Source organism: Bubalus bubalis, chromosome 12 (assembly GCF_019923935.1).
Source record: "Bubalus bubalis isolate 160015118507 breed Murrah chromosome 12, NDDB_SH_1, whole genome shotgun sequence".
Lineage (NCBI taxonomy): Eukaryota > Metazoa > Chordata > Mammalia > Artiodactyla > Bovidae > Bubalus > Bubalus bubalis.
In genome coordinates this window covers 13257285-13274471 of record NC_059168.1, presented here as the reverse complement: position 1 = coordinate 13274471, position 17187 = coordinate 13257285, and the positions used below count along the sequence as shown (strand labels likewise).

General features: G+C 53.1%; 1 protein-coding gene across 1 annotated transcript; it reads right to left on the bottom strand.

Moving 5' to 3' along the window:
* On the bottom strand, positions 1-5876 carry TEX261 (testis expressed 261). The gene is made up of 6 exons (XM_006066653.3): positions 5698-5876; positions 4707-4786; positions 3425-3578; positions 1596-1663; positions 802-904; positions 1-624 (listed from the first exon to the last, which is right to left on the bottom strand). The coding sequence occupies exons 1-6, from the start codon at positions 5765-5767 to the stop codon at positions 509-511; spliced, it is 591 nt and encodes a 196-aa protein (XP_006066715.1). The 5' UTR covers positions 5768-5876; the 3' UTR covers positions 1-508.
* Positions 5877-17187: the final 11311 nt, after the last annotated feature.

The following is a 17187-nucleotide window of genomic DNA, read 5'->3' as shown; positions in this document are numbered from 1 at the left end:
TTAAGGCAAACAGTGCCACCTAGAATCTTTATTCAAATGGGAATCAGCACTTGGACAGAAATCACAGTTCAACAGCAAAAACTTGCAAGTGCTAAGTCATAGCCCCTCCCGTGGCCATCTGCCCACTGGCAGTTATCACTGTCTGCTCTTCAGCTTCATGGCCCTGGCCCTACCTACCCGGGCTGAGCCAGAACTCCTGACTGATCACAGGAGGAAGCAGGAGGGCCACAGGGGCTCGGCTTCTGTGCACCCAGGTGGGTGGTGGCCTCCTGGCTAAGCAGGCCCTGACTCCTCCCTGGCAGCCTCTGAGGTCTCAGCCTCCAGCAGTATCAGATCTGACCTGAGCTGAGCCTCCTGAGGAGGGTGGGGATGAGGGCTTCCAGGGGAGTGGAGGGAAGGAGGGCCATGGTTGGGGGAAGGTGCCGACCAACTCCCGGCCCCCACCCAGTGCGGAGGCCCAGGGGCCTGACTCTCCGGCTCCTGCGCCAGCATCCCCTTCCCCAGGGGGTCAGTATATCTTCTGCCGACTGGGTAGGATGGCCTCTTTGATGAATGAGAAGACAACCAGGATGCCTAAGCGTTTGCCCCGCTTGCCTTTGGTGAAGTAATTGGAGACCACGTCATCTGTGGAGACACAGGCAGGGAGATGAGTGTGTGTACGTGTGTGCTTGTGTGTGTGTGAACACAGTGCTGCCCACCCAGAATTCAAGTGTCTCTATCACAGGGTGGGCTCTGGCTCCCCCAGCAGCTCCGGCCTTGCTGGTGCCCTCCCACCATGACCCCTTCCCACCCTCTTCTCACCTCCTGGCTGCATGGTGGAGGGCAGGACGTTCTCCCCAGCCGAGAGCGACACGAAGAACGCAAACGGGATTATCCACAGACAAAAAGTGAAATAGGCCAGGACCTGGCAACAAAGACACTGAGAAGATGGTGCTCCCCAAGGTGCCAAGGCCGGTCCAGGAGCGGTCACTGTGTATCTTAGAAAGCTGGTCACGTGCACACTGATGACCCCACATGGGATCTCTGAAGGGGACCAGGGCCCAGGAAGCAGAGACAGGACAGCCCCCAGGACAGCCCCAGGAGAAGATTCAGTGGGGAAAGGTGGAGACTGAAGATGACGACGATTCAGGCCAAAATCCCTGAATCCTGGTCACCAGGACAAGCAACTCCTCTGAACCGAAGGATATAGATGGAAGGCAAAACCATGACCGACCCGTATCTCCTGGAGAAGTGACCTTGTTCTTCTCCAGGGTTCAAATTAGAGCAGCAGGCTTCAAGGTTGTGGCCCAGCCCTGCCCTGTGAGGTGTGCATCAGACCAGGTCACCCCACGCCCCTTCCTGACCTTAGGATGTCAGACTGGATCCTGAGAGACCCAAAGGACTCACTGGGAGACAGCAGTGGCCTTCTTCCTCAGCCAAAGGGTCGCTGCTCCTCGTACTCACAGCTTTCTAAAATCATCTACATTATTTCTTCTTAATGTGTTATCCCTGAATAGTCTGTTTCAAATCACAGCCAAATTCACAAAGAAATCACACAAATCCCCTTTACCCCTGCTGTCTGTTAGTAGTCTGAAGACATACTGAAGACTTCTTACCTCTGAGAAAGGATAATATTCCTCTGCAAAAAACTGAAATGCTAGGTAATGATTCACCACCACTAGCCCTGTTGAGGGAATGAAGAGTCAGTCAGTCTCAGGGATGACATAAAATAGACTTTTAGCCTTCACAAGGCCCCGGAGGTCGGAAGCCAAGTCTTGGTCCTGACTTTACACACGACCCAGAGTGCAACGTGGGCCAAGCACGCTACTCTCCAGCACTCAGGTTCCCATCTGTTAAAACGAAAGAACGAGCCCCCATGTGCCCACTGCCGAGTGTATGAGTTAAATTAGAAGTAGATAAAAAACTCCTTGAATGTTATAAAAATGAGACTTCAGTGCTACACAGCCCAAAGCACTGTGCCAAATGACTTGGTCTAGAGCGGCCCTAAGTCCTGAAGAGAGCTCTGCATGGGCGGTGGGGGAGGAGGAAGTCACTCCGAGCACTCGCTCCCGCGTCCCCTCCACAGACAGGCGCTCACTCCTCAGGAATAAAGGGCGCCATCTGCTGGACGCTTTGCGGTGCAGTCTCGGGGCTCCTCAAAGTTCCGGGGACGCGGGTCTCTCCTTATCCTGCCCCAGGATAAGGCTGGCTGATCTGAACTGGTATGTTCTACATCCCCACACACCTCCTTCGTGTGCAGCCAAATTCAGACAGAGGGAGATCCTGGGGACCCGCTGCTCAGACATAGGCGTTCCTGTTGTGGTGAAGTGAAAGGCAGACACCCCTCAAACCCAACACCCCTCACATACACCTCGCCGGCAGCAGCACGGGCCCTTCCTCTTTTCTCCTCTTGCCACTCCCCTTCTACAGCAGAGACAACAGCTCTGCCAGGCCTAGCCATGCTCTAGGGCAAGGGCTTGCCGGAAGACAGGATGGTGCCCCACGCCTACAGGCCTTCAGAAAACTCCCCCAGGCATCCAGAGGGCAAGTTGAGGGAGTGACAACGGGAAGCCAAGGGAGCATGCCATTGTAGGTGGGGGGTGGAGAGCACCCTCGCACCTAGGAAGAAGCAAGAGGGGCACAGTGTCCAAGGAAGGACACCTCACACCAACCCCCACAAATCTTTCAGTGGAATCAAACCAAGGCACTCAGTCCTGGCTTGAACACCATGCCCTCCTGTGAATGACAGTTTCTTTCCAGGTTCTCTCACAGAAATAGAAAAGTAGCTCTAAGAAACCCCAATTCCATCTGACATCTTGACAAAAGGCTATGATGACCAGTAACAACTGAAGGGAGAAAAGGCAATCCTGGTAACCAGATTCTGTCTAGAACCTTTTCCAGAAATAACTAGAGCATCTATGTGCCAAATGACTTTCCCAAATATCACTAAACAGATGGAGACGCTAAGGTCAGAAACTGGTGGCAGAGCAAAGGCAGGAAGGCCAGGGCCCTCCAAACACGTTTGTCTACCCCAAGGCAGCTGTCTGCAGGAGACCCGCAGCCCCACGAAGCTCACCTTAATCATGGCCTACGGCCAGACGACCGGATGGGCGCTGCCTGCAGGCCGGGGGAAGGCTTCGGGCTTTTCCTGGCCAAGTGGTTTCTTAAGGGCTGTAACTACTCAGCCGACCCACTTCTTTTCCCTTCTAGAATCTTTCAAACCCCACCTGCCCCAGGAAAGCCATCCCTCTCTGAGCATCCCAGCCCCTCCAAATTCTAGTCACTAGAGCCAGTGTGGGCTCTCGGTTCCTCACATGTGAGAGTCCCAACTGCCAACCGGCCTGGCCTCCTGGGGGACCTCAGTGGTTTGCCTCCCCCTTCGGTGCCATAGACGGAGCTGGGCACATCCCACCTCAGCTGTCCCTCCCACTCCGTCCCCTCTCACCGCACGACAGGATGAAGTTAGGCGAGGTCAGCATGATGAAGGGGAAGGTCTGGAGGAGGCCAAAGTAGACAAGGTTGGTGAAGAGGCCCACGCCAATCATGTAGGTGGGGAAGCGCTCAAAAACGTAGAGGCCAATCAGCACAGCTGTGGAGAACTGAACAGCGGAGGCGCACAGTGCAGGGAGCTGCTTCCAGGCAGCCTTCCTGGACTCACTAAGCCCTAGCCTACTCAGGGCAACACGCTTCAGTCTTTCCTTGTTTCACAGCCACAGTTCTGACCTCCCCAACTAGCCTCTCGGCTCCCAAAGGGCAGCACTTTTTAACCCCAAAGTTTGTCTGACAGCAGCCCACAGCTTACACTGTGACCCCAGCACACATACATACATGTGATCAAAGTTCAGATTTCAATCTAGTCTTTTCCATCACCCCCTTTTTAATGCTGATAATGACCTACTAAATTGATTGCACAACCCAACAATGAATCACACCTGCAGTTTGAAAACCACCATTCTGAAGGACTTACAGTTGTCAGCGCATAACAAATGGCAGGCAGTTAGCTGAATGAAGGACTAACTCCTGTATCAACACCTATGAGCTGGTCCCTGAACCCAGGGCTGAGAGCTATGGTCTTGTTTCCACAACTGACTCCCTACCCCAGGTCATGCCAGAGAGAAAGTGGCTCTGACAGCAGGTGATTTGAGAGGCAGTGGACTCCTCCTGTTCAAATGTGCCTCCAGCCCCTCCCCAGCCTCTCCTGCAGCTGCAGAAACCACCAGCAGTCTCTCCTGTGGCTTTGACACCAATGGCAAGGATTGTATCTTCTGGAAGAGAAGCCTTCCATGAGCCCTGAGCAGGGCAGGGCCTGTGCCAGGGACGGTGTCTCCCTCTTAGAACAAGTCACTTGGTCCAACAAGTACTCAAAACTGTCCTTAAGGTTCCTCTCAGTTCTAAATGCTGTGAACAGAGCAAGGGGCTAAGACCACTGAAGACAATCAAAGGCAAAGCCATGGTCCTGTCAACACAGAACAGGCACTTGGCTCTCACCTTAAGGAACCAAGAACAAAGCCTGCAGTGAAGCGATGCCACTGAGGAAGGAAGCTCCGGAAAACCTAGGCCCAGGAGAGCAGACCCAGGGGACCAGGTACAGGGGCAGGGAGGTGGGGGATGGTACCCTCAGGAAACAGCAAGGTCAGGGGTCTCATCACCCAGGCCAAACTTTCCCCACTTCCTCCTTTTAAGGCAGGTCAAGAGTGAGGGGGATCCTGGGGAAAGCTGTCACTTACCCAGATCATGTATTTTATGATCCTGCTGGTTGCAACTGTGTATTCTTCTATCAATTCGGCCAGGTAATAAAGTCCGGCGGCTGGAGGGGGGGAGGAGAGCAAGGCAAAGAGGGAGAACATTAGCCAGGGTCACTCCCAACATCCTGATCAGCCCTCTATCTGCAGCTGGGTCCCACCCAACCTTTCATGAGTCCACGAGGTACGGAACAAACCAAACAACCCGTGTGTTACCCTCTCAAGTCGCAAGTAAAACTTTGTCAAGGCAACTAAGGAGAGATTTCGTAAAAGGAATGGAAACCTGTATTTGATGCCTCAGCACAAACCTAACCTGTGGCCCATAAAAGGGAATTTCTTTCACTCATCCAATAAATATGCCAGAAGCTGGGCTGAGAGCTGAGCACACTACAAGACAGACAAAGTCCCCTCCCTGACCCAACTTTGAAGGGAGGCTGGGGGAAGAGGTTGAGCAGTAATGCAGTCAGACGATCCCAGTGTGACAGGTGCTACTTTAGGGGAAGAACAGGGCGCGGCTGGACCATCAAACCTCATAAGGAGGGCTTCTCGGAGGAGGTGAGACCTCAGCTGGGATCAACAGTAGGAACTAGCCAGGAGGGGAAAGCGTGTCAGAGAGTAGGAAGCACGAAGGGCCAGAGGCGAAAGGGCGGCGGTAGGGGTCGGGAAAAGTTCGGCGCGGCCGGCTCTGCGAGGACGGGCGCGACACTGGTTGGCGGTGCGCGGGCAAGGGGCATCTGAGGCAGCCTCTCCCGGGCACCGCTGGGGTGGACTTTGTGACTCCTGGAAGGACCCGCGGTCAGCTAGGCTGCTGGGGCCAGGAGGAGAAGCAGGACCAGGCGGGACAGGAGGGGGGCTGCGAAGGCGGGAGGGCCGGGCGGGGGTCTCGCCGGTCGCCCCGGCGCCCTCGTGATGCGACCCCCGGCGGGCACAGATGCCGGAGCGGGAGCTCGCGCGGGGCCGGGTCGCGCACTCTCACCGACGGCCAGCGTGATGAAGGCCACCTGGATGAAGAGCGACAGCCAGCTCAGCACGTACATGAACCACATGGCGCCCCCGCCCCGCCCGCCCCCCGACCACCGGGACGGGCCTGCGCGCTCCGGTTCGGGCGACAAGGAGCCGCCGCCACCGTCGCCGCGTCCCCGCCCCGAGGACGGTCGTGCGCCGCCGCCGAGAGCAGCCCGGCCCGAGAGCCGCCCTCGGCCGGGTCAAGACTAGCGCCGCCTACCGGCGCGGAGGGCCAACCGCTGCTGCCCCAGCGGCGTGTGCCGGCGGATCGCCGGGCTCCCCCGGCTGCACCCAGAAGACGATACGCAATGCAATCCGGGGAGGCGTGACAGCCGGTCCTGAGGGGCCGGAACGCGGCGCTAGTACCGGAGCTTGAAAGGTAACCTCCGGCCCCTCCCTGTGCACTCTTGCGTCAGCCTGGAGCGTGATCCCTCGCCTCCCAACCCCTCCCCAGCAGCCTCGGACCAGAAGGCTCCAGGCAGGTTGCCCAGGGCTTTCTTTTGCTCCTGGAGGTAAAAGAAACAAAATTCTCGAGTGCCTGGCAATGTGCTAAAGGCTAGGCTGTAGGTTCAGGATGGAAATTAATCCGATCCCAGGAAAGTTACTTGCCTCAGGTTGTACCTCTACAAGTGCCACAGGTAGAAACTGGGGCATCTTTGATTAGCCATCCTGAAGCCTAACTCTCCCTCTCTGTTGACTTCGTCCATTAGGTGCTGAATTTACTCCACATCTGGAAGGGCCAACTGAGCGGCCGCAAAGAGCAGGACAGCCCATCAAGAAGTCCCCCGTCTGGTGGCGGAGACAGGCATGCAAAGATAAGGAATGTATAAGGGGCCTCTGGTATGTTTCTTATCTCAGAACATTTTTCATGCATAAAAATAAATACATATTCCTCAAAAAATTGAACAGAATTACCATGTTATCAAGAAATTTCACTCCAGGGTATATACCCAGAAGTATTGAAAGTACTCTTGAGAGTCCCTGGGACTACGAGGAGATCAAACCAGTCCATCCTAAAGGAAACCAGTCCTGAATATTCATTGGAAGGACTGACACTGAAGCTGAAGCTCCAATACTTTGGCCACCTGATGCGAAGAACTGACTCCTTAGAAAAGCCCCTGATGCTAGGAAAGATTGAAGGCAGGAGAAGGGGACGACAGAGGATGAGATGGTTGGATGGCATCACCAACTCAATGGACATGAGTTTGAGCAAACTCTGGGAGTTGGTGATTAACAGGAAATCCTGGCATGCTGCAGTCCATGAGGTCACAAAGAATCAGACACGACTGAGCGACTGAACTGAACTGAACTGATTCAAGGTAGAGATCCAAAGGAATATTTGCACACTCATGTTCATAACAATGTTATTCACTATAGTCGAAAGATGGAAAGAAAACAATTCAACAGATGAATGGATAACCAAAATGGTACATGCATACAATGGAGTATCACTCAGCCTTAAGAAACAGGGAATTCTGACACATACTACAGTATGAGTGAATCTTGAGGATGTTATGCTAAGTGAAATAAGCCAGCCACAAAAGGACAAATATTGTATGATTCCACTTATCTGAGGTGTCTAAAGTAATCAAATTCATAGAGACAGAAAGTAGAATGGTGGTTGGTTGGAGGGGGAAGGGACAGTGGGTGATAGGGAGTTACTGTTTGATGGTACAGAACTTCTGTTTGGGAAGATGAAAAAGATCTGGAAATGACTCGTAGCGATGCTTGCATAATGTGAATATACCTAATGCCACTGATCTGTACACTTAACATGGTTCAAATGGTAAATTTTGGATTATGTATAGTTTACCATGAATAAAAAAATACATAAGATTACAAAGCAAAAAAAAATTCACTGAAATACAGATATCAAAAAATTTTTCAATAACTGCATGATATAGTCATATATATATGACTTCCCTTATGGCTCAGTGGTAAAGAATCTGTCTGTAATGCAGGAGCCACAGGAGATGCAGGTTTGATCCCTGGGTTAGGAAGATCCCTGGAGAAGGGAATGGTAGCCCTCTCCAGTATTCTTGCCTAGAGAATCCCATGGACAGAGGAGCCTGGTGGGTTACAGTTTATAGGGTCACAAAGAGTCAGACACAACTGAAGTGACTTAGCACACAGCACATACACACACATATGCTTCTTTATGAATGAATAACATAACCCGTTCTAACAGAAAGTCTAGTAACTACCTGCCTGTGACATAATAAGAAATATATACATATATATATATATATATATATATATATATATATATTCAGTCTCTGCCCACAGTTCCTGACACAGAACTCCTAAGTTCCTTGGAATTTCCTGAGTGATAGAAACATCTTTTGTTCTAATGAGGGACTCTTGGTGAGCTCCTGGTTAGCTTCAGGATGGGGGCTGGTCACTAGATTGGAAGTTTGGAACTTTCTTTCTTTTTTTGACCATGCTGCTTGACTTGGTGGGATTTTAGCTCCCCAACTAAAAGGATCAAGCCAGGGTCCTTCGCAGTGAGAGCTCGGACCTCCAGGGAATTCCCTAGAAGCTTGGAACTTTGAATCCTAACCTCTGTCCGGCAGGAAGGGGAGAGGGGCTGGAGATTAAGTTAAAAATCATCAGGAAGCCTCCATAAAAATCTCTAAAGCATAGGGTTCGGAATGGTGAACACATCCACCTGAGGGGAGGGGGGTGCACCCCAACTCCCTGAGAACAGAAGTTCCTGGACTCAGTCCCTTCAGACCTCACCTCTTCGTATGGCTGTTCATCTCTGTCCTGCATAATGTGCTTTATGATAAACTGGTAAACATAAGTAAATGTTTCTGGGTTTGGTGAGCCATTGTAGGAAATTATCCAATCTGAGGTGGGGTATGTGGGACACTTAGTTTTGCAGCCAAGTGGAACAGAAGTGTGGTACCACAGGGACCCATGACCGTGGCTGAATCTGAACTGAAGGAAGTGCTGTGGGACCAAGGTCTTAAAGCTGTGGAGTCTGACAATAACTACAGGCAGATAGTCTCAGAAATGAACACAATTGTAGGGCACCCAGTCTGTGTCCAGAGAGTCACAAAGTTGATGTGCAGAAAAAACCCACACATTTAGTGTCAGAGTGTGGTGAGTAAAGAAACCGTTTTCCTCTACTACCACAATGACAAAGCAGGGATGAGTGTAAATATTTTCAAAATACCTTCAACCATGTAAGATGAGAAAGTCACAGATACTGCCAATTATTTTGAGTGTGTTGGCTGCATTCATAATGGAAGGGAATGTTAAATTTCTGTTAGACCTTAGTGTAAATAAAGGAAGTTTTTTCCCTTCCAGGTTTCTAGAGTCCTTCAGTTTTGTCTCCCTGAATTTTATATCTGCTGACTTCTAAGGCGTCCCCACGCCCCTGGTTAAGAATTTCTGAGGGCTGTGTATAAGAAATGTGACCTTAAATGACTGTGTGCTTATTTACAAGGCTCTTCACAACAGCACTGGGAAAGACCGAGAACAACCTAAATGTTCATTAATAGGAAACTGGACAAGTACGTTTTGGCACATTCTAAAGCACAGCCATAGAGACAATTGAGACTGTTCTCTATGTACCCATATGGGAGGATCCCCTTTTGAAAAAAGCCAAAGAATAAGGAGAAAGAATCTGCAAGGATATTTCTTTATATGGGCTGTCTCTGGAAGAGTCCACTTGAAAATGGTCACTTTGCTTGCTTCCTAGACAAAGACAGAGGAGCTGGAGTCAAGAGTAAGAGATGGCGTTTCCCGCATGTTTTGTATATCCTTAAAGTACTGAACTATGTAAATATATGTAAATGTATCACCTATTTATAAATTAAATTTAAAATGTAAATGTTTGTAGTATGCTGGACCTGCTGCTGTTGCTAAGTCGCTTCAGTCGTGTCCGACTCTGTGCGACCCCATAGACGTCAGCCCACCAGGCTCCCCCGTCCCTGGGATTCTCCAGGCAAGAACACTGGAGTGGGTTGCCATTTCCTTCTCCTAGGATGCCTCAAATTGTCTGTCCTTACTCTGTCTCTTTGTGAGAAAAGCATATGGTGCCTTATAAGTCAGTCAGCAAGCCTTGGATCACGTGATCTGGCCTCCTGTTGGGCCCAATAGGGGAACTTCCTGGTCAAGTTTTTTCTGTTAGATACTTTGTATTTGAGACAAAGAAGTATCAGTGAGTAGAAGTACAATAAAATCTCAATTGATCTTAGTTTTTATTTTCCTGAGCATTATCCTCCCAAGGAAGGAGGAAAATATAATAAAAATATCCCCCCATTCCTCCCCAGAATTGTAGATAAGGGAAACATGAGGCTGGAAAAGGTTAAGGGCATTCAGATGACTGATCCAGGACTGTTATTCCACAGCTGGGCATTTTTACTTCCCCACCGTCTTAAAGCCAAAACTTGCCCTAGGAACCAAGGTTGAGGACTCACATTTCCTCAAAAAAACACAGCCTCTTGAAGTAGGAATGGGAAGAAGCAGAAGGGCTCTCATGCTCAATTCAAGGAACCCAAGAGTGAAAAGATTTGTAGAGTCAAAGTTTTATCGATTTACATATTGACAGACCTTGGTAACTCCATACATTTTTACCAATGTTACGCATACTCCTTTAACTTTTACTGATTCACTAACTCATATGTTACTATTCGATGCCTGGGAGTATGGGAATCCATTCCCATATATCTCATGAGGATGTCCTAGGGAAACTAGACATCAGGTGGATCTATTCTCAGAAAACCATCGCTGCTTTTTGTTTCTTTTTGTAGTTTCTATAAATGCACTCTAGTGCATATATAGTGTTCTTACTCTGTGCCAGACACTGTTCTAGGTGATTTGTATGTTTTAACCCATTTAACACTGACATCTGGCATAGGACGTAATGCTACTGCCATCTCCATTTTACAGATGAGAAACCGAGGGAGGTTCAGTGCCTCATCTAAAGTCTCAACAGCTAGTACTTGAGGAGCTGGTGTTTGAATCTGGACAGTCTGGCTCCGGAGCCACGTGGTTTGCTCTGTTCTCTTAGAGTAACCTGCCTTTGCTGTCGAGGTGATTCTGCCTGCCTGGTCGTGGGCTGGGCCCTGCCTGTCTCCCCGCAGGCTGCCTGGTCCCCTGGCTCTGCCTCTCGTCCCTCTACCTTTATCCTTATAGGAGGTAATGAATACAAAGCGGGGTTCTGACTTTGACCACCTCTGCTCACCTCTGGTCCCCTCCAGCGTCTTCACTAACTAACCTCACACTCTCATACCACTACACCTTCACCGCACCCAGGGCAAGGGACTGACTTTAGTGGGTTCTGTGGTCCGAGTGGTTGTGTGGCTGGGGCCTGGTCATCCCTCCGCGCTGGGAAGGGCAAGGAAACGCGGAGTGAAAAGGCTGGGGAGGGCAGCTCGAGTTCCCCTGGCCTGGCTGTGTTCACTGCCGCCCTCTAGTGGCAGCCAGAGGAGCTGAAGCGGACCAAAGCCGGGGCTAGTTCAATGGAGAGGCAGTTCACAAACACACTACACACACACTCACACACACACACTACACACAATTGGAGACAGGGTCTACATCAGCATCCGGGCCTCTGCTGCCCCTTCCTGGCTTGGCTACAATGGTTGTTGTGTGAGGGACACTATGAAGTCAGAGATAGGCAGGGACAGGCAGGGACAGGCTGGAGACCCAGGCCCCTCTTCCCTCCTCGTCCTCTCGTCCTGCTGTGGGCTCTTGTCTCTCTCCTGGCCAGTTCCCCCGCCCCAAAGAAGCACAGAGTCAGGGATGGAACGATTTAAGGGCATGTGCTACCCCATCCCACTCTACGTGTTACATACAGGGTCTCCACGTGATGGCCCCTCTTTAAGGTGCCCATACCCAAGAGGAAAACGTTTCCTGATATGGTCCATGTAGTCAGGAGGTTTATTCTTTGGCACCTCATCTCTCAGGCCTTGGTTCTGCAGCAGATCAGCCAGAGCAAAATTCTAGGAAGAGAGAAACCACAAACAGTGGAAAACAATAGCCACTCCCATGTACGCATAATCTACAGGCTCATATAATCTAGGCCTCCTGACCCTGTTTCCCTGCTATGCGTCTGCCCCATCCCCCACCCCCACCGCTACACCCCCTAACCCTTTCCCCACCCCCAACCCTTTCCCCACCCAAGCAGCTGCCCTGGTGTTCCTGGAACTCCTCCCCCATCCCTGTCACATGCCTGGGGCCCCAACTCAGGTGGCTGAGTTAAGGAGCTTTCTAGTGACAAGTCTTCAATAGGCTCTATTAATTGCCTCAGCCTTGTCTTCAGCTAAGCTACCAGAACTGAGAGGGCCTGGTCCGGGCTGAGGGAGGGAGATGTGTAAGGGTGTGAGGCTGGGGAATGACAGGAAAGAACAAGTCAGGGAGAGGGAAGCACTCTAACTTGGCAAACATTACCCGATACCCTTGTGGATGTCTCTGTCTTTTGTTGTCACACACACACACACACACACACACACACACACAAGAGCTCCTGAGCAAGGTTGTGGGGAAGCAGCTGGCTGATGGAGGTCCAGTCAGGGCTGGGAGCTCTCCAAGGAGAGGAGGCAGCCCCATGAGCCCAGACAGCAGACAGCCATTCACGCTCGCTTGGCCCTTACTCATCACAAAGCCCTGGAGTTGCAGGCAGAGTGTCTTCCTCTTGTGACTCAAGCAGCTCCAAGTGGTCTCCCATGACAGAGAGTCCTGACTAGAAGAAAAGGGACAGCTCTCTGATGAGCCAGCTCTCCTCCCCTCCCAGTCACAGGCAAACTGGGCTGAGTTGGTCTCCCTAGTCTTCCTGGCACCACACGATTCACCACAGAACATCCTGCACTGGTAACCAGTGCCAGGAAAAGTGAAAGTGTTAGTCACTTAGTCGAGTCTGACTCTTTGTGACGCCACGGCTCCTCTGTCCATGGGATTCTCTAGGCAAGAATACTGGAGTGGGTTGCCATTCCCTTCTGTGGGGCATCTTCCCCACCCAGGGATCGAACCTGGGTCTCCTTGCATTGCAGACAGATTCTTTTACTGTGTGAGCCACTTAGGGAAGCCCAGCTAGTGCCAGGGGGAACTCCAATTAAGAGGAGGATAGCAAAGATCATCACAGCGTCAGCCACCAGAACAGAAGTCCAAACACTTCTGTCCCCTGAATCTTGGTGCTGGAGTCGCCAAGGAAATCACAACACAGTCGAGCCCTGAGTGGCCTTTACTCAGGTGGAGAAAGGGCAAGGGCAGCTTCAGCAGTGGGCCTTGGCCCTTCACGGACCGCAGGTGGCCCACGGGATGGTGCAGCTGATGCAGGCCAGTTGGCCTCTGTGTGCCCCTCTTGTGTGGAAGCAGAAGGACCCCAGCCCCTCCTTCCTGAAGTTTGAAATAATGAAAGCTGGGGGTTTGCAGGAGGGCCATGGATGTAAATAAAAGCAGAAAAAGGAGCACAAACTGAGCTGCAAACGGGAAAAGATGTTCCCACATGAGGCAATAAGCTCGGCATAGGCTGCATGGGCTTTTTATCTCTTGGGGAGGAAATGTTCTGGGCCCAAGGCCTGTTCTCCAGCCCAGTGAGGGTAGAAAGACTGTACAAGAGACTGCCTTTCTCACCAGATACACTGCTTCTGGATACCTACTCTCCAGATATTTCTCTCTCTCTCACACACACACACACATGCCCCGCTACCGCCACCAAGCCCTCTCCTTCCCGTCGTTGTCGCATGGAACACTTTCACCTCCCATGCCAGCCTCCTCCGCTTCTGCACACTTTTTGTGGTCTGCATGTCGTCACCTCCTGCCATGGGCAGAGTCAGGTGCTTCCAGTACAAGGAAATGGAGATCTGGAGGCTGAGGGCCTGCTGCCAATCGCCCCTTTTCCTTCCTAACAGACCTTCTGTTTTGCTTAGAGCAGCGATGTGCCCTGCTTCTCAAATAAAACAGGAGGTATGGGCAGCAGGGCGTGACTTGGTGTTTCCAGACCCCAGAACCCTTCCCATCCCTGCTTCCTCCCCACCATTTAGTTGTAGGAGGCACAAAGAGTTTCAAGAGTCCTAACTGCCCCTAGGGTGTGGTGGGGGAAGGCTACCAGGGCCCCAGCTTCCCAACAGCAGTTGCGTCCACGTCCCCCTGGTGGGTTACTCTTTCTGAACGGAGAGTTCGGGGCTTCTCCATTTCACTTGCGCAGCCTAACAACTTCTGAGACCACTGGAATTAGACTCCGGGCCAGGGCCCAGGCTGCGGCAGTTTCTGAAGTGCTCCCATGGCGCAGGAGACCCCACTGTTTGCACAAGGCTTCCGCAGGGCAGCCAGGATGGGAACCGCTGCCCTGGTGGGGAGAGGTGCCCAGGAGAGCACAGGGCACTGCAGTCTTGAGGCCCTGCCCCGCTCAGGTAGTCCAGCGGCCATGTTGGCTGAGGAGGGGCCTGCATGTGAGGCGAGCCCACCCAGTCCTCCTCCTTCATCCCCTTCCTTCCAGCTCCTACTCAGCAAAGGGCTTCTCCCTGAAGTTTTCTTGGCCCTACTCCCACTCCCACAGAAGACACTGAGTCGTGGCCCTGAAACCCTACTTCTCCCCGGCCCCCCTGTCCTGCACCCTCCTCTCTCAACTCACAGTGTTCTTCCTGTCCCTCCTCTCTGCCCATCCAGTTTCTACCAGTCTTTCAAGACCCATTTCATATTCCTCCTCCAGGAAGCCTTCCTGAGTGCTCCAGCCCATTCTAGCTCCCATCTTCTCTGGCCTCGTGTTCACACCTGGAGTCTATGGTCCTCACCAGGCTCATTTACGGCCTCCTAGTGACGCCTTCCCTCCCCGCCAGTCTGTGAAACCCATGCCTGCCTCTCCCCCTCCCCGACCCCTTGCCCCCACCCAGTCTGGTCGAAACCAGGGCAAGGCACTTAGAGAGGTTCTGAATCCAGGGCCCTCGTTGCCCCTCCCAGCTCCACCTTCTCCCCTCCCTACTCCCAAGTTTCAGTGAGGGTCCACTGTTAGGCGGGTCCAGAGAGAGTCAGGTTCAATGGGAACACACAAAGATGCAGCTGCGGCCACTGGGACGGATACACTGCGCAGAGGGCTAGATTACTTCTTAATTTCCTCCAAATTTAAGTCTCTGAACCCCCCACACAGCTGAGCTGCCATCCAGCCAACCTGCCTCCTTGCCCCACCACCACACTCCACACCTCTTCAGGGTAGGCAGCAGCCGGGACGGGAGTCTGAGACCACAGCCAGAGGTCAGTGAGAGGCCAGGATGAGTGTAGGCCTGGTTTGGGGGCTGCCGGTCTGGCCAGCCATGCTGCAGCGGGTAACGTTGATAGCAACAGCAAAGGCAGAGCTAAAGTGCAGGTCTCTGCCGGCCAGCCCCGCAGCCCCGCGGCCCCCAGAGCTGCTGTCTCCACCGCCCTGACGAGAGTGGAGGCGGCAGCTTCTCCCCGAGAGCCACGGGGTCACGCTAGGGAACAGGGTGTTACCGTTTCAGAGGCTAACAGGTGATAAACCGCAAGAAACCTCATGCACTCACACCCAGAAAGGCACGTACCCAGAGAGGCCCCCACACAGCTGGCACCTGCGGGATCCACAGAGGCACCCACCTGCAGACATACAGGCATGGGGCCTCGCTCACAGACACACAACCAACCAGGAAGGACCCAAGCTGACACAGTCACTGGATACACACAAGTATATGCACTCACACAGACCCGCAGACAAAGCTTCCCGGGGAGACAGACACAGGCCCCGTGCCTGCCGTCACCCTGAGGCACCCCAGTCAGGCTGCCCCAGCGGAAGCAAGCCTTTGGCTGGGTTGGTGTGGTGACAGTTTTGCTCCCAGAACTCCTCCCTCTCCTTTCGTCCACCCAACGTCTCCCAGAGGCCACCTGTGGCGGAGCCCGCTAAGCTTCCCCTCCTGGGCCTGCAAGGCTCCCTGTCCAGGGCTTCTGGGTTTGGGAAATGAAAGACAAGGTCTGAAGCCAGCTCTGGCGCCTTTGCTGGGGTCTAGAGCCTGCCCTTCCCACAGGGAGGCGGTGCGCAGAGCGAGGAGGCCTCCAGCTTTCCCCAGCCCCAGCCCTGCCAGGCCTCCCAGGTCTGGGCTGAGAGAGCGTGGTCCAGGGTGTCCACTGTCCCCACCAGCCTCTTTGCAGTCCCATCACACCATCTGCCAGTGGTTCCTTGCGTCAGAGCACCCACAAGCAGCCTCGCCTCTGGCCTCTAGGATGCAGCTTCAAGGCCACTTCGGAGCCCTTTTCTCTCTCTGTGGGCAGTGGCTTCTCTGGTTTCTGGCCACCCCGTGGACACATCAGCAGAGCTGAGGGGCCCACCTGGGGAGGCCTGGCTGTGCTGGACAGTGGGGGTGGATTTAGCAAGCTGAGTTGGACAAGTAGGTTCTCACTGAGGGCTGTTCCCAGGTCTGGCCTGTGAGATATCCCCCCAGCTGTGGGGTCTCCCCTTTCCTCCCATCCACATCATGCACAGTGGAACCCTCGCTCCTTCACTCTGGCGCTGTTTCTGGACTCTGTCTATAGCCCTCTGCTCCGGAAAGTCTTGAGCTGCCTCCTGCTCGTGTAGATCAAGATCACCTCCTCCGAGGGGCCCTCCCTGATCGCAGACTCAAACGGGAACCCCTGTCCCATCTCCTGTTTGCCTTTCCTCTTAGCACTTTCCTCTACTGCGGCCACAGAGTAGTTGTTCACTTGTTTCATTTTGGTCTCTCCCACTAGAACATAAGCCCCTTGAGGGCAGGGACTTTGGCCTGCTCAGTCCTAGAATTCTCAACTCTCACGAAGTAAACACACAAAGCACGCACTAAACATGCTGAAGGGACATGAGCAGGTGTGTGCATGCACACTGACATGTAAGTCCTGGATGATGAACGGGTAACATGCACCACACACGTGTATACACACTACACATGCATGCACACAGCACACGTGCACACACACGTGTACACATGCACCACACGTGTGTGCACACACCACACATGTGCACACATGCACTGCACGTGTGTGCACACACACCACACATGTGTGCACAGGTACCAAGTGTGTACACAGACACACTAACTCTCGGGCAGAGGCACGCGTACGCCCGCGTCTCACTTGGCCCAGCTGCCCTGAGCCCAGGGGAAGTGTTATCACCCACACTCCGCAGTGCAGGCAGCCTCCAGCCAGACTCCACTCAGCCCTCCTGGTGCTAACTCAGGCTGACACGCCGGTGGCACATGGGGCTTCTCGTGGAAGCCGCAGCAAGCCCACTGCCACTGTGGTGGCTGCTAATTGGCTCTCTGTTGAGCCCTGGGTCACCGCTCGGTCAGCCATGGCTGATACCTTCTTCCCACTTGTCTCAGGAAAGGCGCTGCTGTCCCCTCTGCTTAGGCCTCAGACAGCCGCTGAACCGCACATGCCCGGCCACGGGGGACTGGCCAGGCCAGCGAGCCCTGCTGATGGTGGCTCCCGCTCCTCACACTCCTGGGAGAGCGCAGAGATGGCTCAGCGCACA